Genomic DNA, 25,996 nt, shown 5'->3' with positions numbered 1-25,996 from the left:
AGCTAGCAAGCGATGACCTCTAGTTGTTAGATAGGTAGCTAGTGATGACCTCTAGCTGATAGGTAGCTAGCGATGACTTCTAGCTGTTAGATTGGTAGCGATGACCTCCTTTTGATGGATAGCTAGCTAGTGATGACCTCTAGCTGATAGCTAGCAAGCGATGACCTCTAGTTGTTAGATAGGTAGCTAGTGATGACCTCTAGCTGTTAAGATAGCTAGCGATGACCTCCAATTGTTAGATAGATAGCTATCGATGACCACTAGCTGTTAGATAGCTGACTGAAATGGAGATGCCTAGAACTTGGTAACCAAAATTCTAGGTTAGCAGAATAACTAAAAACAAATATTTTTCCTTTCAAATTCCAAAGGTGACATGTAACTAGTTACATTTCCAAGCGGCTTTTTGGGAGTAGTTTTTCTACATTACTTTTAGTTGAGTATTCCTATTAAGAAATATCACAAGTCTTACTTTTGTGCAATTTTTGGCTACTATAGCTGTCACACTGTAGCAATATTTTCGCTTACATTACCGTGTCTGCAACATATTTCAGCTAAACAAGTTACAAATGGTAGCCATATTGGATTTGGAGTGGGGATACTCTCACTTGAAATGCTGACTCTACAGAACTGTTAAGTCTGGTTTCATAATTAGTATAATATTAGTAAAATAATTACAGCAGAAGACTTTGTGCTGTTCTGAACTGTAAAAAAAAAAATCCCTTGACTAATCACAGAGGGATTATACGAGTGCAATAAAAACTGAAGTGCTAATAAAAACATCTGGCATCGTATCAAAACCAAACATAAAACAGCCAAAAATTAAATAAGTGTCAAAGTATGGATTGTTTTCCACTTTTATTCTTGAACTGGAGGAGGGGGGGAAGAGACATCGCAATTTAAGCATTTCATGAAAAAAATATTTACAAAGAGGACACAGTCCTCACCAACACTGACAGAACATTAGTAAAAAAACAAAGACATGAGAGTTAAGTACCTCTGAACCTTAAAAACACTGCTCTGATATCCAAACTATCAGGATAAATATATTTATAATATTTATATTGTATTTACAGAATACCTCAAATGTTCAGCATGTATTCTATAAACAAATATAAATGACTTAGGCACACTTCTGTTGCAGACAATCATAGGAGTGGAATACAAGCGCCGTCCTCTCACTGTTTTAACAATGCTGATGAGAACTTTGGCCAGAAATAATGCGTTCCATCTTGTATCTTTACATCATCCATAGTGTATACACTGGGACAAACCTCAATGCTTTAATATAGGGACCTAAATGTAGACAACCTTTTCATACAGCAGGGGTATTGCTGCAAACAAGCCTAAATCCCAAAAAGACCTTCAGGACTCTGTAAGCTCTACAGGTTCACTAAGGGGCCAAAACTGAAGAGGGTCAGAGTTCAGGGGTGAATTCAAGCAAATAAATTGGACGAGAATAATCTCTCTTCCAAAACCGTTTGTTTTTAGGCTTACAGTCACATAAGGTTCAGAGACGACAAACAACAGAGCAGCTACCTTATATCTACAAAGAATATACAGTGCAGTAACAGTGTACAACAATGACAATGGCTGACTAAACGCACGCAGAAGGGTGGAGGAGAGAAATGGCCGGGGCGGGGCTAACTATCGCAGTCAGTCTACAAGTCCGACTCGGGCATATCTGGCATGTCCGCCATCAGGTAACCGATCCCGTAGCGGCCGTTGGGAGCCGTGTCCACCTCTGTGCCGCCGCCACCGCTCTGCTTGCGGTAGATGCTTTTCCCGGGCATCGGCGAGGGCGCCTCGCTGGGGGTTTTGCCGTGGATCAGGCTGGCGTCGTCGTCGTCCTCCGGCCGGGGGCTCTCCTTGATGACGCGGCCCTTCTTGTAGGCGACGGTGGAGAGGCCGCTGGTGTTCTCGTCGATAATGTTGAAGTAGCGCAGGCAGAAGACCACGGGTACGGGCATCATGGCCATCACCACCAGAGAGATGCAAACCGCGATGCCCCAGGGAGGGAAGTGGAGGGTCTTCTCTACGGCCTGAAGGGGGCAGAGGTGAGAGATGTGACGAGGTGACGATACAACCACAGACGTCAAGGTATTTTATTGGGATTCTATGGGATTAGAGCAACACGAAATAGCAAAAAGGGAGACTTGGAGCTCACGAGACTGTGCATTTGAACTGGGTTTGCAGTGTAATGCTGCAAAATCAGTGCTTGATCAAGATTCAATTTCAAAGCCTTGTTTGAGCAAAAGCAGCATCAATGAAACAATCAACATTCTGAGATTGAAAAGTTTGTTTCATTCCTTAAGTGCCTAGTGGATCGAATTAGCATCACACCTATATTCTAAGCAATTTAACATCGGACTGACAACAAAATAACATATATATATTTTTTGTACAACTGAACATAAATTCAGGAATTCCAAGGATAAAACTTTTGTTTCAATTTCAATTTGCTCTGCACAGCCTCCTGAACACAGAGGGAACAAACTAGTCCTGCTAGAGAAGACATGCTATAAATACAAGCATATCCATTTGTTTGAATGGTATAGTCAAAGTCCAGACTTGAATCCAACTGAGAGTCTGTTCAAGGACTTAAAAATGGATGTACACAGTGTGAATAAGACAGAGCAAATTTTCCAAAAGGAACTAAATATAAAAACAACAATTTTAAGATTTTCATTTGCAAAATAAATAAAATTTAGAAAATCATTTATTTTTTACTTTCCTTGACTAATCTGCACTTCTTTACACTGTTTCACGACACATTGAAGTTTGCGGCCGTGTCGTGACTAAAAAACGTGTGTGGGGGGGGGGAATGCTTTTCACGAAAAACTGAAGACTATGTTTAGACCTTTGACTTGTTTAGTCTTTGTTCCACTTGGTTCTAAAATCACACAGGTGCTTTGGTGTTTCTACAGCAGACCAAACATCCTGTTTATTGTTCTTGGCTGAAACACGTTTGTTTCTAAGAAGTTTTGTGTTTTTTGTACTTTTGTGCTACCGCCCGGCTTCCCTCTGGTCCCCCTTTAATCTGCTTTCATTCGGCTCCAGGGTCACAGAGCGGTAGGGGTGGGGGGACGTCTGCTCTGGAGAAGCCGGAGGCCTCCGCTTACCTCCTCCTGTATCCAGGCGCTGTAGCTGGGAGGAGTCATGGTCAGCTGGATGAAGCTGGCGCAGAGCAGGAGCAGCAGCAGGATGGGCGTTATGTACTTCCACATGTAGTAGTAGAAGCGATACGGAGTGAAGCCCAGCATGTCCTTCAGGTCTTCAAAGAATCTGGGGAGAAGCAGGAGGAGCGTTTTGTTTGTTGTTGTTTCGCCGAAATCATGGTAGAAATCGGCGCGTTTACAAGGCGAGCGCAAAGAATCGGGCCGCGAGGCTTGTTTGTGCCGCCTGCTGACACGCTTACTTGTCGATCCCGTAGAACCAAGCGATGGCCACGTTCTCCAGCACCACGACGATGAGCAGAGGCAGCGTGGCGGAGTAGTCGTCGAACATGGTCACAAAGTAGTTCCCTGAGCGCTGAACGAACAGGAGGCCGATGGAGAACGCCAACACGCAGCATCCCACTGCAACACAGAGGCGGGGACTCAGCAGGCTGTATACCACGTGTCAAACTAAAGGCCCGGGGGCCAAATCTGGCCCACCGTAGCTTTTTACGTGGCCCTCTGAACTCCAGATTACGTCAATAAGTCCCTCCAGTTTTTCAACAAATCCACTGAACTTACTCAAAATTCACACAAAAGCAACAGATTACCACATTTCTTTCTAATTTTTAACTGTAAAAAATATTTTTTTTTCAATATTGGCCAAGAACAACATACATTAGCATAAATATGTTAAAAATTCCTTACAAATATTTCTAAATTAGTGCTACAAAATCTGTGATTTTGATTACAAAACAACCCTCACAAAAACCATCGCAAAAACCTGGACTGGACTGATCAGTGTGATTTCATTTTAAGAAACAAGTCATGAAACAAACAACGAATAACTGAAACCAACACCTATTTATTGATATTTTGACAGCTGAATTGGTTTTATTAATACATTCTGGCACAACTGTCCCTTTAAAAAGCATTCAGATTTTTGATATGGCCCAAAATGAAAATGAGTTTCATTTTCTTGCTATATATGATACCGTCTGGGGTATCTACTGTACTTTTAGAGCCGGGACAGATTCTACTGTTAAAGGAATTATGCAAAATTCACATTTTGTACATTTTTATACTTTCAGCAAGCTTAAAAAAAACCCCAACAACCTCCAGCCGGTTTTTGGCAATAAGGTAATTCTTTTTTTAGTGTCTGGAAAATGAGTCACTTCAAAAACCTTCAGCAAAGTAACGTCACTGCCTGTTACCTAGCAACTAACGTGGAGCTCCAATACATTTGGTCAGGTGGTTTAACCGCTATATCTGCTTCACTATGGCTGCAGGAAAAGACGAGTGTTTTGTTGTTCATCTACCATCCAAAATCCACTTGTTGCACTCTTAGTGATTGTGCTGGAGGCTCTACTTCTGCTTTTCAAAGATGTATAGTTGTATAATTATACACACATGGCTGCACATCAGTTTGCAGCCATTTTCACGTGTGAGTGTAAATGTTGAGTTTGGGGGCGTGGCCAGCAGCAGCTCATTTGAATTTAAAGTGACAAGGCACCCTAAAACACCTCAAAGTAGACTAAAACATCATTATTTAAGAATGATTTTGTAGAACATAAAATGTAATGACCATGTTTTGTATAGAGCTATCCTAAATTGTTCAATGAGACTTAATAGGTCACATTTAAAAAATATTCTTTGAGATTTAAGAGGTTTGGTCTTTGGAAAGTCTGTTTTACATTTCTGCATGACATTTTGTTATTTGAAATTTAAAGCGACTCTTCACTCTACTGTTGGATTCTAGGAGAGCGTGGAACATAGTGATGTTGGTAACACTTTATTTGATGGGTTGTGAATAATTCTGTCATGACACCGTCATAAACATGTCATAACACCTGTCATGAACATGAGTAAGTCTTCATGAATATTGATGACTCTTGTCATAAAGTGTCATTCGGTAAATCATGACACTTTTAATACAAAGTTGACATTATTCAAAATGTCTTCGTTATGACAACTTGACATTAACCAAGAAATCATGATCTGACATAAATTTGTTATAAAAGTATTACTGATTAAACTTTAGCTTTAATAATATAAAGCTACATCATTTTTAAAGTTTAGTCAGTAATACTGCTTTAATTAAAAACATCAGAGTCATTGCAAAAAATGTTGTCAGTTTTGCAGTGACAAAATCAACTGGGACAATCTCACCTCATATGCCCTGCATCTCTCCTTCAGCTTCATTCATATTGGCGTCTAAAAGCTAAAACATTTCTTACGGCCGGCGGTAATATTTGTGGTCAAAGAGCTTGTTGCTAGGTGACCACTCCTTCTGACCTGTAAGAAACTCCTTGCGGACTTTGAACGTGTCGATCAGCGGGGTGAGGATGCCCTCGATGGTGCCGAACATGCTGCCGAGGCCCAGGTTGATCAGCATGAGGAAGAACATGACGGACCAGAAAGGCGAGGCCGGGAAGTGGGTCATGGCTTCCGTGAAGGCGATGAAGGCCAGGCCTGTGCCTTGGACAGCCTGGTGGAGGGAAGGAAAATGAAGTTACCAGCAGTATCTCTTTTCTTCCTAAATCTGGTTCTAGGATGGCTGCAGATTGAATTTGCTGTTTGAGAGGAAAGCTCAGCTGACCGTTCAGAAGGCTATCAAAACGTCCCGTTGAAGTTTGATTTCAGACTAAAAAAGTTGTCGGTTCCTTTTCATTCCCATTTCCAAATTCAATATAATACACATAAGGCGTAGTGATAGCCACAGATTTTTCAGAACTTTGACCTGAATAATGGATTTTTTTTAAAGCGTGGAGCATCATGGGAACACAGCTCGTTTTGACGTTAGTTAATGGCAGTAAATTTTTTTAGAGGCAAACATTTGTATATTTCATAAAGAAAGAGCTGCAGCCTTTTCCCCCAAGGTGAGTTCCTAGTGACTGCTGAGTGGCTGCATGCGTTGGTATGAAGTTACACTGAAGAACTTCTTTACTGCAAACTAATGCACTTAAAAAACAGAATCGGTATAAATGAAGAGTACTGTGATGGGTTGACTCTTCTCACCAAAATTCTATATTGACTACCTGAAAATATTTAAAAAAAGACTTCAACTATCACTTTTGAGCTGTCTGTGTTTGTTTGTTTTTATTTTTTTGTTAACCATTACTCTGGGGTTTTAACTGTACAATAACAGTTAACAGTATGGTCAACTTTCCATTGACAACAAATGGAAAAATAGCCAATTGGCCACTTCTGGCGCATTTACAGCAATGCTAATTAATGTGCTTTGTATCGGGGAAATAAGTTAATAAATTTGAGAAAAAAAAACAACTTCAAGTTGTAAATGTGTTCTGATCGACGTGTTAAATTCCGTTGATAGAACCGTTACTATGTGAATGAGAGTTTATGAGAGAAAATGACAATTTAGCCAATAAATGGATGATAGAAAACTGGTAAAATCCAAACGCTAATTTAATAACTGAATTACCTTCATGTATTTTTAAACCTCATTTTAGGCAAAGCACGATCAAACTGACAACTAGCTCAACTGGAACTATAAATGGAGAGAACTACTTTATCGACTTGTGTTGCTAATATTAGCTAGCCTGGTGGCTAGTGTTAGCTAGCCTGGTCACTGAGGCTACAAATGAGCGAATCCTCCTTGTAAAATAATCAAAAAGCTGCCTGGTAGCCACAGAGTCATAACTTTATTTGAACAGTTTACACGTATTAAGAGGAAAAAACTCAAAACTTGAGTTTTTGTTTTTTTTCATGTACCTGATTGAGCTCATCTTCAATACTGCAGGACTCCAGCCCCAGTTTGGGGTACTCATCCTCCTTCACCCCCTTGATGATCTGTATCATCTGATGGTAGTCTTCAGCAGTGACCTGACTGACCTGCGTCAGGTTGATGTGGTGGGGAATGAGGCTCTGGTCAATGTCGCTCCCCAGCAGCGCCACAATCTTGTTAGTGTTTCTAAAACAATAGAAGATCGAGCATAAAAATTTTTTTTTTTTAAAAAAACACGAATCAGTCGGGCCTAAAAATCAAGACCCGGTCGTTGGGCCTATTTTCACCGTTTTTTTTTTACTGATCTCAGTCTGTTGTCGGACAGCTCTCACTTACAGAGCAACACATTTGCTGTTCATGATGTTGGCTTTGAAGCCCAGCACGGCGAACACCACCAGGGTGGCCAGCACGGAGGTGAAGAAGTTGATGAAGGACACCAGGACGGCGTCGAAGTGGCAGTTGTTGTCGCGCTTGTTGTAGCTGGAGAAGGCGATCACGCCGCCGAAGCCGAGGCCCAGAGCGAAGAAGACCTGCGTGGCCGCCTCCCGCCACACCTTGGCCTCCAGCATGATCTCCAGCTGAGGTCAGAGCAGACACGTTCGCGTGTTAGTGCTTGCGAAACAAAAAACTACAAATTTATAGAAAGAGACGGCATTTATAATTTGAGAGGGTCAGAAAGAATAATAAAAAAAAGAAGAAGAAAAACAAAGTGGATCTATTTTTACTTTTAAGGAAATGAAATATTTTCTATCAAGGTATAAAGAAGTATGTTGATTCAGTAGAGAGATGTATCATTACAAGTATAATATTTTTTTGTTGTTATTTTTATATACATAAATTGCCATTTACATGGATCGATTGATTTATGCTTATAATATAATAAATTAACTTTGAGAGAAACGGTAGACCATATAAGATTTTTTTTCCCCTTCAAACCGCTCCCTTTCATTCAAAACTTTAGCTTATGTTAACATGAAATGTTCATTTTAGACTGTAAATGAACAAAATAAACAAATAAATAATTATTGGAGCTCACACACCGACAAAGAATACGAGGAAATTGATGTATTTTAAAATATTCTTTAAATGCTCTCGTTTTAAAGCTCCATAAACGTCAGTGATATTAGCTTGCAATAATTTGATAAATATAGTGTGATTTATGGTTTTTTAAATTATTTATTAAAAATGAATTTAATGCATGCACATCAAAGCATGAATAAATGTAAAGATTTTTTTTCTCTGTATTTTAAAGTGAAGCCTCCAGACGCTCAAATCTGGCAGAGAAATTTCCCCCTTTAAAGGACAAGCGATACAATGATCTTTTCCACAACATTCGCCATCCCACCCTGTCAGGCGACGGCTCTAAACCTTCTCCATAACATCTCCTATTTTTCCATACGTTCCCCTCGGCCCCTGTAAGCTCGGAGCAGGACGAACACTAAACCGCCGCCGGCTCTTGGAGACGTCGGGCGACGAGACGCAGCAGACACAAAAGACAGACGTGCTCTGCTGAAAATCACCGTCTCGGTGCTGGCTGGTTGCATAAGGACCTTGTAGCTGTTGTTTCCATGGTGACACGATCCTGTGGCCTGCCGTGCTACTGGCTGCTCGCTCCCGAGGAGCCAGCCTATCACGTGAAGATGTACTCTTTGAGCTCATGCAGGGAAACGATCAGGGAGTAAAGTGAAGGAAGTGTAAAAGAAGAAAAAAATAATAATATCGAAGAGTGTGAGCGAATATTGGCCAATTAATAGTATAAATGGTATTAGTAGAGAGACTATTTCTAAATCTGTGTAGAATAAGGGACCAATCAGCTCTGACTCTGTTCCTGGACGGAGGAACGCGGCTTCAGTCGATGCTCTACCTTGGGCGTGAACATGTGTCGAATCCCGTCGATGGAGCCCTTCAGCAGCAGCGCCCGAACCAGGAAGCAGATCAGGACGACGTAGGGAAACAAGGAGCTGAAGTACATCACCTGCAAGGAGGCGAGAAGTCCTGTTTAGTCCTTCTCAGGAAAAAAAAGATGTCAGAATAAACGATGAGTCTTTGGAAAAACTCTAAAAATAAACGTTGTTTTGAACTTCCTCCCTGACTGTCACAATCCCCCGACGGGCAAAGCTTCTTTACGTTCATGCAAATTGAGAGATTATTAAAGACTGCAGTTTGCAACATAAAGATGAGACGTGCGCCGAGTCTGTGGTTTGGTTCATTGCAGCTGTGTGTTAAAATACCTCCATGTCCAGTATTCATCATTTGGGTCCCATGATATGTATGGCAACTTGATGTTTGTGCTGATCAAACTGTGTATTGTAAAGTAACAAAAGGACATCATGAAAGGCAGATAAAGTAGTGTACATATCATTTTGTTTCTGGGGCTGGATGTAGGATCATCGAGAAAGTTGGCAATAAATAGCTTCTTTTTTTGTGTGTAATTGATAGATTTGCATCCAAATATTTCTGCAGTCTGTGGCATTTTCTGTTGTGGTTCTTGGCCATGACTAGTTGTTGACCCACATGCAAAACCCATCATTAGCCGACGGGCTTGTTTGATAGGACAAGGTGAGCCTCAAAGACGGAGAGCCGGATAAAAGACCTGAGTCATCCGCCCAAGACACGGTGACACATGGACTTACAGGATGGGCTGTGAGGGTGCGGCTGCAGACTCTCTGAGGTGGTTTGTGGTTGAGTCATAAGCACTGGTTAGGTGAATCGGAAACATTATGTCAGCTGCTTGGTGGTCCATATGTAATTCTGAAGGGGGCGGTGCCATGTCTCAAATGAGTTCTCTTTAGGTCTGGCGCAAACTCATATTGACCTATTTCAGTTCTTTGGGCAAGACTACTGGTAATGCCTCCTTTCTTACTCAAGATTATTCAAAGCAACACAAAAGCAAGCAACTGAAGAGAGCAAAATCGGTTTCAAAATAAAATTTGAACCAACATGAAGTCAAAAGTCCAATTTGAGAGATTTCTTTGTTTGTTTTCTTCACTTTTCTTTGGACAAGACTGATGATAAAGCTCAGCCCTGGGAAAAGCCCACACAGGGCTGAGCTTTTGTCTAAAACCTTGATCGGACTCGTCCTAAAGCCAAACAGTTTTAGGCTTCAGGTCTTCGACTTTATGTTTTGTAAAGAAGAGACCTGAACGCTTCAAGATTACATGCAGCTCCATCCTGCAAAAAGGTCAGGTTTTGGAAAATCCCACTGTTATCTTCACACCCAGGTACAAACGCACCGATTTTCCAAGGTGACGTGTAAACATTTTTATTACACACTGTGGAAGTGTGTGATTCTTTAAAGTCTAATGTGTCTAATAATCTGTCCTAATCCATAAAGTTACAGATTATGTTCTCCAGTACATCACATTGTAGGCAAAATCCACCATCACCACCACAAGGCCATTTATTTTTTTTTTTTGCCAAACTCCTGGCAATCAAACCAAGCCAAAAAGGCGCTCATTGCCATGGTAACCAAATGGTCTGATCCCTTTTCACGCCCACGCACACACTCACACATACACCCCCACATACACATGGTACAGAAATATTGTTTTTGGCTCAGGGATTCTTTGGGCAAGGCTTTTGTGTAAGCTTGGTAAGTGTGAGCCTTTCCATTCTTTTGCAGCACAGAGAGCAGAATCGTTTGTAAGATAACCGGATCAGGAAAACTCTCTGGAAGAAAACGCCATGCACAGCGGTGTATGTTTTGGTTAGGAAAAACTGATTTTTAAAATACAATCAAAAAGTTTGGATTTGCTTAAAAACAAGTGTAGACTGGATATTCAGAGGTTATTTCAGTAAAAAAAAAAAAAAAGCCGTTTTGTTGGTTTTCGTCCACATCTGTTTGGTTTGTCGCAACTCTGCTTCCGTTAAATTTCCAATATAAGCTCCTAGAAGTGGTATAATTGAGAAAAGTTGAACTGTGTCAAGGATATTCCACAGTAGTATAAAGTTGTAGGCAAACAGCTAATCTACCTCGTTTGCTTTTGTCGTTCCTCTTCACATTTCCATCCGGCCGTGTGGGTAGAAACCCGGGCAGAGAGACGTTGGACTAGGGAATATGATCTTTGCCCATTATGATCGATGAAAGAGATGGTTTGAACTTCCTCCGTCTCTCTCAGAATTATTACAGGATCATGAGTTGGAATCACAAAGACGGTGAAAACGCAGTTCTCAGTCTTTTCAAGAACAGACAAAAAGAAAATATCCGTGTCATAAAATATCCAGAGTAGATTTGTTCAGATTTATTATTATTCTACTGTCCCTTATCCTTATGTGAATCGACATATTTCCATTTTGCCTACACCTGGAAGTTCGCAACTAAGGGATATTTGTATTTTCTTTTGTATGTAGCTGACTGGTGTTTTTTTTTAAATTGCTTTCCAAAGTGGAGATTTTTTTAAACCAGATGGAACCCCAGAGACCATGTAGACTTTATGTTTCTGATGGCAATGAAAGTTTCAGCCACTCCACTTCTGAAGAGACTCACTTCAGGTCAGATGAAGAGGGGGAAATTCGAGCAACAGCTTATGTCCAGATGGAAAGTAGGAAATCTCATTTAGCTTTTAGCAGCGTGTCCTCTGTCTCTGGTGTGTTGCATACTGTCCAGTTCACTTTGGGAAGTCTGACTTCCGCCCACAAAACTCTCTGACAGAGCTTTCAGAGATGCTTCCCAGCTTTGCATATACAGTATTATCTTTTGACACTGTCTCCTGTGGAAGCCAGGCAAAAACCCTAGAAGAGGGTGCTCTAAGCAAAACCTACATAAAGAGGCCTTGGTCCTCAACGCGGCAGTCGCAGGTTTGATTCCCGGCCTGGTGACCTTTGCTGCATGTCTTCCCCCTTCTCTCATTACCCACTTTACTGTCAATTCACTATAAAAAAGGCCACTAGAGCCAATAAGACCTTAAAAAAAACAACAACCAACCAGCAACATTCAAAAAGATCACCAAGTTCAGTCAAACGACTTGCTTAAAACCTTCAACCAGAACCTCGTCTTTTAAAGACAAAGACATTAAGCAAACTGTGTTCATTCCAGCTTCGCACTCTCGCGGTTCAAAGTTAATCAACATCCCGCATCAAAATGTATCCATAAAAGATTAAGCCAGAAGCACAGGCCTGACTTTGAACCCAGAGGAACATGGTTAATGCTGGTCATATGACTGGAGAAACTTTGCAACGATTAAGATCATGATGTACGGAGGAGATGACGAGTGAGGAGAGCAACCTTTAGCTGGTGGGGCTAATCCCTCCGGATGCTTTGTTATACTAAGCTGAAGCAAGAAGTCCTTTAAAGATCATAAGCAGTTTAAGAAATATTTCATGAGGAAGATTTATGAAGTCACATCTAATCTGTCACTTTAGACCCTTTAGATTGCGCTAAAGTGAGCTAATTATACCGGGGAAGACTGACGATGCAAAAGAAGACTTTTTGTATTAGCACTTTCAGACTGAGAAGTTAACTGAGCCAAATTAGCAGGATTGTAGGGCAGCTGTAGTAACCCATTTTCTCTGCTCTACTAGGTTGCTCTTGGACACCATTCTCACATCGTTTTCTCTACTACTCAGAAAAAGGTGCCACTAAATGTCTATATTTAACTCGGAAGTAATAGAAAGTCTCCACACCTTCCCTGAAGACTGGATTCCCTTGATCATGGCGAGGCACACCATGGACCAGGCGGCCAGCAGGCACACTGTCATCTTCCAGTTGAGTCCTCCGCCCTCAGAGATGTTGTTGGAGATGTCCAGGGCCTCACGGTACCAGTAATAAGTGGTGGCCGAGCTCTTCTCACACTCTGGCACCACATCTGTGGTTCAAATCAAACAACAGTCAGGTTCAGAGAACGGCAAGAGTCATTTCTGCACCAAGAGACGTGCAAGGGAAAAAAAACCCCAGCAAGATGCATGGACGGTCAGTAACACAGTTTGGTGTGTTCATTATTGGTATAGATGTGTGAACTACATATTGTAACTATGTTACCTCCCATAGTGAAGATTCCTAATTGAATATTTGGATGAATCTGAATGAAGTTTGCATCTTCGGCTTGTACCTAAGCTGGATGTAGCTGTTTGAGACTCAAATGAAGATTAATCAGCTAGTATCACACTGTTTCCTGTCTTATGCTAATGTTTTACTTGGTCTAAACATGAATAAATGTAAAGGGTTTTGTGGCACCATCAGTCCTTTAAAACGTGCATTGCTACTGAAGCTCTTCTGAGCAGTGCGTGTGTGTTGGGATCAAGAGTGTGGAATTGCTATTTTTGCTGACATTAATTTTATCTACTTTTATTCCCCCAACTTGTTGTTTCATCGTGTGACTTCATCTGATAAAGACTAAACAAATATTGAGACCCACATATGAAGGTGAGCGCTTTAAGCTTGACACCCTAATGTATCCGTTTGAGACTATTATTTCCAGGTAAGAACATAAATGGTTGCTAATCCTTCGTGAGCAGAAGGCTGTGAGAGCAAGGCAGCCATGTTTAAACCAGAAAGGACCAAAGTGTTGAATGCAGCTGAACTTTAGACTTTACAGCAGTGCAAGAAATTTGTTTTGTTTTTTTTATTGCCTCACTATGTGCAAACTACAGGTGCAGATCTCTCTGCTAGCTGCTAACTGCAGCTGGAGTCTAATGCTAAGTAAGTAAATATTTCGCTTAGTGCTTGTGCCCTTAAGAGTGGTCAAATTTATCTGTTAAACTCTTTACCAGTTATGCCTCTATTTACATTGTAAATACAGCAACATTCACAATAAGAACCCTAGCCACATATTAACACTTCTAAATGAAACTGATAACTGTAATGAATTAGAGAACAAAAAAAAAACTGTGATACCAAATTTTCAATCAAGCAAAAATGAAACTGAAGTTAAAGCCGATTGTTTTTCGTAAGACAAATTAGTTTGAAACATTAATATCATCTGTGCTGGACAAAAACTGGCAAAATTGTAAAAACTCCTTTGCATATTATACTTTTTAAATATGTATTCATTCTTTTAGAGCCATGCTTGTAAAAAAATCAGGATAACGCCATGATCATAATTTTTTTACTGTTTAAAAAATATTGTAATAAAACATTTTCATCACATCACCCAACACTGTGGACCCAAACAGAAGATATTCCAGAAAGTTATTTAAGACATTAGTTATCTATTTTAAGAGAGAGAAAAACCCCCCCCCCAAATGTGACATGTTGCTGGTGTCTCACATGTACTGGTCTTGTTCTTGACAAGCGGACATTCGTGCCACGGCAGCGGCTGCTGGAAGGACTGGGAGAAGTAGAACAGACTCCAGCTGATGATGACATTGTAGTAGAGAGCCACAAAGAAGCACACCTGCAAGCAAACACGTAAATGAGGCATAATCTGCTTACCGGTATCGAGGTTAACCAACGGTTTAAAAAGTTACCATTTCAAAGCCACTAAAATCTTCTGTCATGTTATTTGAGACTTGGTTGTTTGGAAATATTTCAGCTCATGAAACATAAAGGCCAATCACACTGTAGAAGCAAAGGGAGCGCCACCCATCACACTGCTTTCTAACTACAAGTCATTAATCTTTCAAGAAAAAGAGGTAAATGGTAAAATGTATAATGTGCTTCATAAATTATACTAAATCTTTCTGGGGTTTTTTAAAAAAAAAATCCGTACATCAAAATAAATACATTTTAAGGATAAAATATATAAAATACAACTGGTATAGTCGTTTATTTTAGCAGCAGACGTATTTATTTTCCTGTTATTAAAAAGTGAAATAATGTATTATATATTATACAGTTTTCATTTAAATGTCAAGCGTTACCCTTCTTACCTACTTAAAATGAATGATTGTACGTTGGCCTTTAAATACAAAATGTATTATTTTCTCAAAAAGACTTACAGGTTTCTTGTAGAGAACAAGTCTCCTTCTGTTCCAATTCAAGGATTAAATAACTGAAATACACTGACATTTTGTATGAATCAATTTCTTATGTAAAAATGTTTTTAAGAAAAACAATTAGCACTACTACGTAGTACTTTGACATTTAATGCTTTATGCTACTTGACATCTTACAGTGGCGTTGCATCAGAAGGATCAATGTTGGGGTTTTTTTGGGAGGGGGATGGGGGGAGGTTTCTGGACAGCTTTCACTTTGTGAGTGCGGAACAGAAAAGTTCACGGCATCTGACTCACCACGCAGCTGGCAAAGCCGATGCCCCCCAGCCGAGGGCTGATGTAGTTCCACACGCCGATGCTGCCCCTGCGGATACGCTGGCCCACGGCGAGCTCCAGGAAGAACAGCGGGATGCCAATCAGGATGAGCAGGATCAGATAGGGCACCAGGTACGCCCCTGCCAATCAAAACACAGCGCGCCGCACGCTCGATGAAGCAACACGCAAGGGCAGGAAGCCATTACATCAGATAACATCGGCAGGTTTCATTTCCTCGAAGCAACAATGCACATGGGACGACTGACACACGTTGCTCTTTCTAAACATCTGGTGGGTTTTCATCTCCCTTGTGATGTGTGGTGCAGCCAAACTATTCTGGTAGCTATAAAAGACACCGAAGTCTTACACTAACCCAGACTACAACTGCATTATAAGTTTACGAGTTGAGGCTGATTTACCAACATCAGAGCAGGCCTTAATGGTGTGGTAAAGAAAGATAAAAAGAGTCACATCTGTAAAGGCAGAGCTCTTGCAGGTGTAGATTACCAACCACAACTATAAATGGATTTAGGGAGTCGATGAGCTTTTAGATCAGATATTGTCTCTTTTCCTCTCAAATCAGGGGAAACTAGATAATGTGGTGAGGTTCCTTCCCTTTACCTGGGGTGAAACGTCCTGTGTGAAATGACAAAAATGTCTTGAAAACTGTTGCTGGTTTTGTACTGGAGTTACAGTGCCATGGAAAGTTGAGGATTTCTTATTTACAAACCAAAATGTTTCAGATCATTAAACAAATTTTAATGTAAAACAAAGATCAACATGAAACGCGAAACACGTCTTGCCTTTACATGCAGAAGTTTGAGACCAGATGAGAAAGTCGTCGATTTCCATTCTGGAAAGTTTCACAAAGCCATATCTGAGGCTGTGAGACTCCAGCGAATCCCAAGGAGATGGAGAAAAGATGGAACGGTGGCGAACCTTTCCAGGGATGTGCAGTCTACCAAGATTACTCCTAAGAGTGCATTGATGACTCATTCAAAAGGTTCAAAAAAACAACTCAGAACAACATCCAAAGGACTGCAGGCCTCATGACCCCTTGTTAAGGTCGGTGTGCTCGTATGAGACAGAGTGAAAAAGCATCTACTTGAGAGCTCCAAAGCCAAACCACAACCTACCAGAGAAACAGAAAGGATCATCTGACAGTTACCACAAAACATCTTCATAACCACCAAGTCTTTTGGGAAAATATTTTATGGATGGATAAAGGCAAATGAGCCAAATGTCGATTGACAGTTTTTGATATGGGCCGTACATCTTAATGCCAAAGGTGGCATTAAGATTTTACACAATTTTATGGATGACGGAAATGGAGCTACTTACAGCCAAACAAAGTGGTAGTGTGATGGTCTGTGGTGGGTTTACCTCTTTGGGTCCTGAACAAATTGCCATAGTTTAGAATGTAAAACGAATTTTGCTTTCTTGCACAAAATCCCAAAGGACTGTATCCAATCATAAGCTTGTTAAATGAAGTGTTTCACCTAGTCAAAGTCTGGATTTAAATCTGATTGCCGTGCTGTGGCAGGAATTAGTTTGATGATTTGAAACCTTTAGAGACACCATTTTGTACGGGGGCAAATACTTTTTCTCAGCACCGTATGCTGCAGCTGTCTATCAAACATTCTGCTGGGTTTGTAAGCTTGTTCTAGTCTGACTGACCCCTCAAAGTGTTAAAAGTCACATATTCACACAGCGATTTGCAGATAGAATCAGATTGGATTTCAGGGCCCTGCAGGTTGGGGGCCTGGAATCAAACTCAGCGTCTCTCCTGCTGAGCCACAGCCGCTCCGTCATGTCTTGCAGACAAACCACAACAACAGATGTGAACTCTGGTGGGTTGGTGATATTATGTCCTTTTCAACAGATCTTATTGTTCCATATGGCCCGGCGTTTATTGAAATTTTTTTCCTGACTTCCGCTGTCCCTCCCAGATTTGACCTGGGTGGGAGTGGCAATACAAAGGAAAATCAGCATGAGTGTCCCGTCTATGTGTTGTTTTAAGGATGTGCTATGTACGACCTGTTATTAATATCAAAACAGCTAATTCTGGTTTGCTCACATACAGCTGATTCTTGGAGGGGAAACTGTCTGGTATCTATTGTTCTCGAAAAAGAAACTCAACAGCTTCCAACAAAGTCAACGGTCTATACGGCTGTGTATTGGTTTGATCGTAATTTCCTACTTCATTCCTGAAATAAACCACCAGTCCTTTTGGATTTTTTTACAATTCTTGAGCCTCAAAGCAAATTTTGAATGTGTCTTTAATCATGTGTTGTAAATAAATAAACAATAAATGTGAACAATTAGTTTATTGTTCACATTTAAATACTTTCTTGGCTAAAAAGTATTGAACAGCTAGGAAAAGATATAATATGTGTCTACTCTTAAAGTTCCAAATGTCCCTCCTATCTTAGCTCCTATCTTGCAAATGTATGCAAGCTAGCTTGCATACATTTGCCCGTACGCACAATATGTAAGAACACGATTAAATGGATGCAAAAAATAAATAATTAATCATAAATCATATCTGTCCAATCACTTTCTTTGCTAAACTTTATTAAAGAACTAATATATATATACTGTATCTACTCTTAAAGTTTCAACTGTTGCTCCTATCTTAGCTTAGCAAGCTAGCTTGAATACGTTTGCTAGTATATATATTTATATACAACTTCTTTCTTTGCTCTATCTGTTAATGGTTAGACTGTAAATAGAAAGCAATACCATGGAGGTTTTTTCTAAGTCTACCCTCAACCTTTGAACCAAGTGTTAACCCTCCAATTCCCCTGCAAAGGGAGGGAGACAGAGGTAAAGAATCTCTCTTAAAACATTGTTAACAACTCACTAAGGTCCTGACTGAAATAGGAGTAGAAGGACTCTCACAGGGACCTGCACCAAGCCCCAGATCTGCCATTATAATCAAATTATAGATGAACACAGCAGGGTTCAAGGAGTTGTTTAAAGCAGGCCTGAAAACATGACAGAGAAACACGCAGAGAAGCAGAGGCAGAAAGATGCACCGAAACTGAACTAAAAACATTTGGGAAACTGTCCAGGGTACCCCGCCTCCGGCCTAATGACCGCTGGAAGTCCCAGAATTATTATTGATTACTTTGAGGTTTTATAGATAGAATATGTGGTATATTAAACTTTTCAGTAGAATAATGCTTTGTCCTATTTGATCAAAGCTATGTCTTGCTGTTGGTGCATTTGTTACCAAAACAAGCCTTCTTGGATTTTGCATTCCATCAGTATATATATATATATATATATATATATATATATAGGTATATATATATAGATCTATATATATATATATATCTACATATATATCTATATATATATATATATATAGATATATATATATAGATATATATATACAGTACAGACCAAATGTTTGGACACACCTTTTAATTCAATGAGTTTCCTTTATTTTCATGACTATTGACATTGTAGATTCACACTGAAGGCATCAAAACTATAAATAACACATGTGGAAATATGCACTACACAAAAAAGTGTAAAACAACTGAAAATACCCCTTATATTCTAGTTTCTTCAAAGTAGCAACCTTTTGCTGTGATTACTGCTTTGCACACACTCTGCATTTTCTTGATGAGCTTCAAGAGGTAGTCACCTGAAATGGTTTTCACTTCATAGCTGTGCCCTGTCAGGTTAATAAGTGGGATTTCTTGCCTTAAAAATAGTCATGAAAATAAAGAAAACCCATTGAATTAGAAGGTGTGCTCAAACTTTTGGTCTGTAATACAGTATATATAAAATATGTATATATATATATAAAATGGAGCCATAGTTTTCGGGTTAGTGACCCAAACCGCCATTTTTAAAAGTAATAAATGTAGGAATATCCTAATACCTTTTTTATTTTATTCTACAGCAAAAAATAATAATCTGTTCTTATTTTTTTTTATATTGAAATTTACTGCATCGTTAAACTCAATAGCAAATTCCTATATGTTCAAATGTGTGAGAAGTTTTCTTTTTCATATGACTACGTCTAGCAGGAATCTTATTCGACTATATTAGTAACTGTTGTTCTCTTGGTGTGGAAAGCTCACCGACAATTCATCATTTCTCAACAATAACACACCCAGATTGAGAGTTGGTCTCCTCCCAGACGAACCCGTCCGTCTCAGTTGCTTTTAATCAGCTTTCATGAAGCAGGCGACAGCTTTGTATAATCTCCGGGTGGGAAGCGCCTGCAGCTCGTTCCCACCTTTCTAGGACACATACGTGTAGGGTGTTATCACCAGAGCATCCTCAGAACGCCTAACGTGTTCCTGATACCACCGCGTTCCCATGTGGCTACTGTTAGACAAACACAGCTGATTTCCAAACGAGTTCACAGACAGGTTATTACGGCATGTTGGTTCTCAGGAGGTCATGTGACACTTATTGGTCAAAAAGTAAGCAGACTGTCTTGTGGGGACAGACCAGTGGTTAATAATATGGACTCATCTGCTGTATCTTGAAAAGATATAGTAGATATGCAGTAGTACCCTTCCTCAGCCAGAGATGAATTTTAATACTGAACAACATTGTGCAACACTGATTGTAAACACAGAGCAAGTACGGTGTTATTACGAAAGAGATGCATGATCTTCTCATGGGCTTGGAGTTGGAATACATTTAATAAAACAAAATCAGAAGTGTACCTCTCACAGAAGGCTAGCACACAGAAATAAAAACACAAGCTGCTATGAGGTGAACATGTTTGTTCTTGGTTTATTTCTCTTAAGCTCCAGCTGAGTCTGACAGCCTCTTGCGCTGTTTGTAGTTTGTGGGAACATTTTGTGACATTTGGTGTGAAAACCAGACAGAAAAAAGGCTGTTGATGACTTGCGGCTATTTAAATGCCTTAGAAATTTGGAATTCAAATATTAGGTTGCCCCTTTCTTCAGTAATGCCAGCTAACCAAATAAAAATGTTAAAATGAAAGAAAACCCCATTTTTCAGTTTAATGGAGCAAATATTAGAGTTGAACATACCTACTTTCTCTATGTAGCTATGTACAAAATAAATATACACAAATAAATCACTATTAGCCTAAACTAAACTCATAGTCATAGCTAAGTGCTAATTTCAACATACATCTTTCTGAAACAAATAGGCTTGACCTTACATGGTCATGTGTTGACTAGAACCACAGAATGCCTGTTGTTGAAAACAAAACAATGAATTTGTTTTTATTTACACAACAAAAAAGGCAGTTCTGATGGGAATATGGAAAAGATTTGAGGGAGCACGCTTACTCTCCCCACATGTCCTCTGTGCAGGAAACACACAGAGGACATGTGTGATTGAGATTGATCAAAGTGAACAGGGTGGACTTCCTGTCACCCATCAAAACCAGTCAACTTCCCCACCAAAAACAGTCGCACCGTAATAAGGGTTATAAAATAATTTGATTTTTTGCTTCAAGGGAAGGAGCAACCCAAGCTCATGGGACGAGGACACAACAGTTTATTCGACAGAGTTGACACACACAGAAACTACTGATCAGTAATGTCTAAGGTAAAGCAACTTATTGCCTTATTGGGTTTTCCCCCCCCAAAAATAAAGTCCATTGGATGATTTAACCTGTGAAAATTAGTTGCAAAAGCAACTTGTTTCTCGTCAGTGTTTGAGCCACATGAATGACAATTCATATATTTCACATTAGCTTCAAGTGACTATTTAGGGCCAAACATGTCGTTGTAAGATATGACAGATTGCCATCAGAATAATGTTTTGATAGCAATAATACTGTTCTGAGTTCAAATTAAACCTGTCGAAATAAGCAATAAATCAATTAATCGCATCATAAATGAAAACAAACTTGATTGTTTCCATTTGCATGTTTGTTTTTCTTGTGTCTCTATCTCTTTATACCAAAGACCAGATGATAAAAAAGCTTCAGTCTGGTGCATCGGTTTCCTCTATTCCCTTTTTCAAAGGGCAAATGTTAACAGAGACTTTGGTATACATTCTATTTGTTGTTTTGTTTATTTATTTTGGACATTTAAAATGTCTTCCAGTTCCAGTGTTAAATGTTTGTTACAAATTCAATATTGTCGATCTTTGAGAGTTTGCATTATTATGCCATTACCATTATGTTACTTGAAAATAGTCAATATTGTTGTTTATTGCAATAACTACTGAGAAAATGTATTGTCCATCAAAATGTGTAATTGTGACAGGCCTAGCAATAACAGGTTTTGTCTTGTAAATGAGTTTGAGTAAAAACACAAACTGATCATCTGATGAAAATTGATACTTTCAGCTGCTTCCATTCACTACTGCTGTTTTACAAAAGCACTGCCCGACCATCAAAATCAACACATCTGCGAGCAACAAGCTAGAAAACCAACAATAAGGTGTAATGGTTGAACCTTTAACCTCAGCCATTCTGTAAAACAGGCAATAATCACCGACTTACCACTGGTCCCAAATAACACCTTTAAGTGTCTAATTTAGCTAATCTGTTGTCTGACTTACATTATACTTACTCATCATTATACTGTATTTCCCAGCTGGATTTTGGTGGAGACGTGTGGCTTCAGTTCAACACCATTATTTTCTAATCAAAGATGATTTTCCAACAGAGAACCTTCTATTTCTAAAGCCACACATGCTTGATGTGTGCATGAAGTCAGCTGAAGTGACTTTGGCCTTTTCAAAGCAAGCGCAAACATTTCATGTCACATACATTTGCTGATGATGTAACAAGTCTCTTGTAAATGAGACAATGAGTCTCCAGAGATTTTCCTGTATAAATAAAGGATTGACAGAAAATAATAAAACAATACTTTTATTTTGGTAAATCTCAGGCAGGAAGGCGTGCAGGGATGATAGAGAAGATGCAAAGAATTAGGAACATTTTATCCAGGGTTTGTGCAGGTTTCACCAACTGTAATTTAAGACTTTTTAAGACTTTTTTTTATTTTTTTTTAAAGACACTTCTTGTAGGACAAGTGCTTTAAAATCCACTAAACTTCAGCTTTCATGTCCACCAAATGCTGCTCTGCTGGATTAGTGCTAGTAATATGGTGACCATTTCTGGGGAGCAAGCAAATCGCTTTCTGGCTAGCTAGCAAAGGTATATTAGCAACTAGTTAGCGATAGCCTCAACCGCCTCAAATCATAAAACACAACACATGACTGCATGTGACTCAAACTTTTGCCTGACAGAAAAGTAATGAAAAAGAAAAAAAAAAAACACTACAAATAATATACAACACTAAATAGTCCTGCCGTGTAAATAGCTTGCTAGCTAGCTAGCAAGGGTATACTAGCAGCTAGTTAGCAATCGACTCAACGGGCTAGAGTCACAAAACGCCATAGATGTTTGCACGCGAGAATGTAAAAGATTAAATTAAAGATTTAAAAAAATTAAGACCGGTGAACAACATATTTAACGCCAAACTACTTTTTTGTAAAGCAAGACATTTTATGGCCTTAATTTTAGATACATGAATTTAATACTTTTTTAAGGATGCACAGCCAGACATCCTGTTATCTAATGCAAGGTTTGAATGTGTAGAAGTGGGTAGTGAGCCTGAGTCAACATTAAAGTATAGCTAAGAGACAGATAAATGTGAGAAAAAACAACGGTGCACAGTCAGGGGCCATCACACTGTCAAGGTTTGATTTAATAAACTTATTTTCAAATATTTTCCAGCTGTGAACAAATATTACCTCCCAGTTAAGTTTATAATGTGTTTCTATTATTGCTGTTCAGTCTGAGTGGGAGGAAGCTATAACTGCCCACACTAAAACTGTAAAAGAGGCCTGCTGAGAGTAACTCACCGCCTCCGTTCTTCTGACACAGGTAGGGGAATCGCCACACGTTGCCCAGGCCTACAGAGAAGCCAACCTGGGCCAGGATGTACTGGAGCTTGCTGTTCCAGGCCGGGCGCTCCTCCTCCTCGCCGTCCGAGGCCCCTTCCTCCACATCGCACTCCTTGCCTTCGCCTTCGGGGCTGTCGACAATCAGCGAGCTCTTCTTGAAAGAATCGTCGCAGGCGTCCTCATTGGAAAGCAGGTCCCTGACAGACTCCGTGACATCGTCGTCAAGCTCTCTCTTGACGGCCTTGCTGTTTTTGGGCATTTGATAAAGCAAACACGGGCGGGGAGGGTGGAACGTCTTTTTTGTTGTTGTTTTTTTTTTTAAAGTCTTGGCGGTGGATTTTAAAGGCGGTGCCTGCAGCCGGTGAGAGTCACCTCGTAAAGAACTCAAGGGGAGGGTGGGCGTTCAACGACCCAGGGGGGATTCAAAAAGTCTGTGAAGGTTGAGTGGTTAGTAAGTGCTTTATTTCTTCATTATCACCAAATGTCTGTGGAGCAGAAAAAGAAACAGTATGAGCAGTATATAACAGTGAAACTACAACACTCATTCCTTAGGCGTCTATACTTCTACCATTGGTTGGTTGTCTGGCACAAATCTCAAATTGTAACCTCTAATTAAAGGAATTCTTGGTCAGGATGTTCAAGAACATTGCAAGATCCACCAAGTCAAGTCTATTATATATAAGCCTGGTAAAAACCAGCCCTTTGTTCTACGCTTTATTGCATACCAGAGGACTCTCGGCATTTGACAAACGATTTTAAAAAGTTTTAGAGTTTAAAAAGTACAACTGGGTGTTCCAATAAACACACATCAAAACTGTTTTTAGAATGGATAAAGCAAGCTAACATGAAGCGCCTGGATAACCTCTGAGCTCTGACCTCAACTGTATTGGAAATTTTGTCTATGTTTAAAATCCGGGTAAGTGTCAAAAAAAGCAACTATTTCTGATAAGAAGAATTTGTAAAAGTTTCCAGTTAAAATTCTATCAGAAGCAAGCTGGTGCCTACAAAAAGGTAGCCAAGCAGTAGCTGGTGGCTGCAACTTGCTGTGGGACATCTAGATAAGTGTTAGAATCCATGTGAATGTTTGAGCCTGTATGTAGAATTTTGACCCAGTGTGCATTAGAAAAAAACAAACATAAATTCAGATTTCATCATAAGATCACTAAAGATAAAGTGCTTAAGGGAAAAGAGTGCTAACCATCTCTTTTATTAAGCTAATGCTGCATGTCAAAGTAGCTGACTGCACCTATGCAAACAGCCTGACTACAGTAATAACTAAGCTAATTAGCAGTTTGTTATACTTATGCTACTCAATAGAAATAAATAAATAAAATGGCTAATAGATATGACATTGCCCAGTAGGCACGTGAAAGCACAACTTAAATTAATTTTATAATTCTCAAGCCTATGTATCGAAACCTTAATGCAACAGAAAACATTACCTGAAGTGTAATAAACAGTATTAATTTAGCAGCAATATCAATAATTGTAGCTTTTCTGTTTATATAAAAATAAATTAGGTCATGCTGCGTGTTAGAAAATCTTTTTTTTTTTAAATCAAGATGATCATAACTGTGAAGCATTAATCTAAGACAGAGAGATATAAAGGATGCAGCCTTATGCCCTCACATGGGAATCACATGGCTGGCATGGGCATCAATGAATGGGGATCATGTTGTTCTTTTAGTCGCTGTTCTGAGAAACTCAAGGCCTGGGAGAGAATCGGACTGGGACAGGTGGAGCTCTCACGTTTTCAGTCTCCTGAATATTTGAGGAGGCGAAGCTGCATCCAAACCCAAAACTATTTTTCCGCCGCTCCCCGACAGATGGTGAAGAAAACCCCTTCAATGTTCTTATTTCACTCCGATTTTTCTCTCCACTTTTCCCCATTTCTCCGAACGACCGTAATTTACGACCATTGCAGACTAAGAGAGCCGTCCAGGGTGTGTGCAGCCCCGGCCACGCAGTCATCCACGCGCGGGCAAGGTGCGCAGCCTCCCTGTCTGCTCCGGTCCAGCTGGAGAAAATGCCGCCACTTCTGCTCATTAATACACGTCCGTTTATTTCCACCCGTTTCAAGCTTCTTCTAAATAAAATGTCATGGAGGGTGTGGTGTGTGTGTGGGGTCCTCCTGAGGAGAGCACGCTTCCCGCCCACCTACCGCAGGATTATATACTGATTAGATTAGCGCTTTCAGATTAGCTGTTGAATGAGGAGCAAAAAGGAGCAGGCGATCTAAAGCAGCCAAAAAAATGGGTGCGGGGATGATTTATTAAATAACAGAACCAGGATGTAAAAAAACGCTAGCTAAGCAAACAAATAGGGTTTAAGGTAAGAATTCAACACACGAAGAAGAAAAATGTAAATAAAAAACGTCCAATTTCTTCTTTTTTTACCTAACAGCAAAGAAATGCGGTCAGAAAAAATATATATATATATATTTTTTTTAATTAATAGCAATATAAATATAAGTCATTGTGATGCTATTTTTGATCCACTCCGGCACAATTTGTTCCGAATTGGCATAAATTAGAGCTGCGCGCGCTTCTTGACATCCATGTGAGATGTTTCATCATTCCCCGGCCTTCAGCTCCATCCTGCTGCCTCGCAGCCTCACACACACACACACACACACACCACACACACACCACACACACACACCCTCATCCTCAGATGCCTTTGTCCTCAACAACCTGCCTCCTACACGCCGGAGAAGCTATTCAGAAACGCCTCATCTCACCTGAGCGTAACAGCAGAATTTTCCCGACAGGATCCGTTTCAGGGGATGAAGTTGTGAGAAGACATGCACGGGGAAGACATCATCACTCGCTTCGGTCCGACCGGTTTATGTGGGTTCATCTGACTTCAGCGCTCTATTTCTCTACAGCTCGCCGCCCCAAGCGGTGGCATCATCTCGAGGGGATGTCCGCACCTTCTACCCCCCGAACAACGAAGCGAACCCGCCCTCCATCTTAACTCCTTTATTTTTATCCACTATATCCTGGTGGTTTATTTCACAACACGCGCCATTTTCGCACGTTTT

At 40.0% G+C, this 25,996-nt stretch overlaps 1 protein-coding gene across 1 annotated transcript; it reads right to left on the bottom strand.

The window, feature by feature from the left end:
• Positions 1–824: 824 nt before the first annotated feature.
• On the bottom strand, positions 825–25,826 carry slc6a15 (solute carrier family 6 member 15). Its single transcript, XM_032546016.1, has 12 exons — positions 25,694–25,826; positions 22,912–23,438; positions 15,067–15,224; positions 14,102–14,228; positions 12,520–12,701; positions 8,762–8,872; positions 7,234–7,475; positions 6,885–7,083; positions 5,448–5,640; positions 3,416–3,575; positions 3,120–3,282; positions 825–2,039 (listed from the first exon to the last, which is right to left on the bottom strand). Exons 2-12 carry the CDS (start codon positions 23,210–23,212, stop codon positions 1,659–1,661), a joined length of 2,217 nt encoding a protein of 738 aa, XP_032401907.1. The 5' UTR covers positions 23,213–23,438; positions 25,694–25,826; the 3' UTR covers positions 825–1,658.
• Between the last annotated feature and the right edge of the window lie 170 nt (positions 25,827–25,996).

The sequence above is a fragment of the Xiphophorus hellerii genome, chromosome 2 (assembly GCF_003331165.1).
Source record: "Xiphophorus hellerii strain 12219 chromosome 2, Xiphophorus_hellerii-4.1, whole genome shotgun sequence".
Classification (NCBI taxonomy): domain Eukaryota; kingdom Metazoa; phylum Chordata; class Actinopteri; order Cyprinodontiformes; family Poeciliidae; genus Xiphophorus; species Xiphophorus hellerii.
This window is presented reverse-complemented; position numbering and strand designations above follow the sequence as displayed.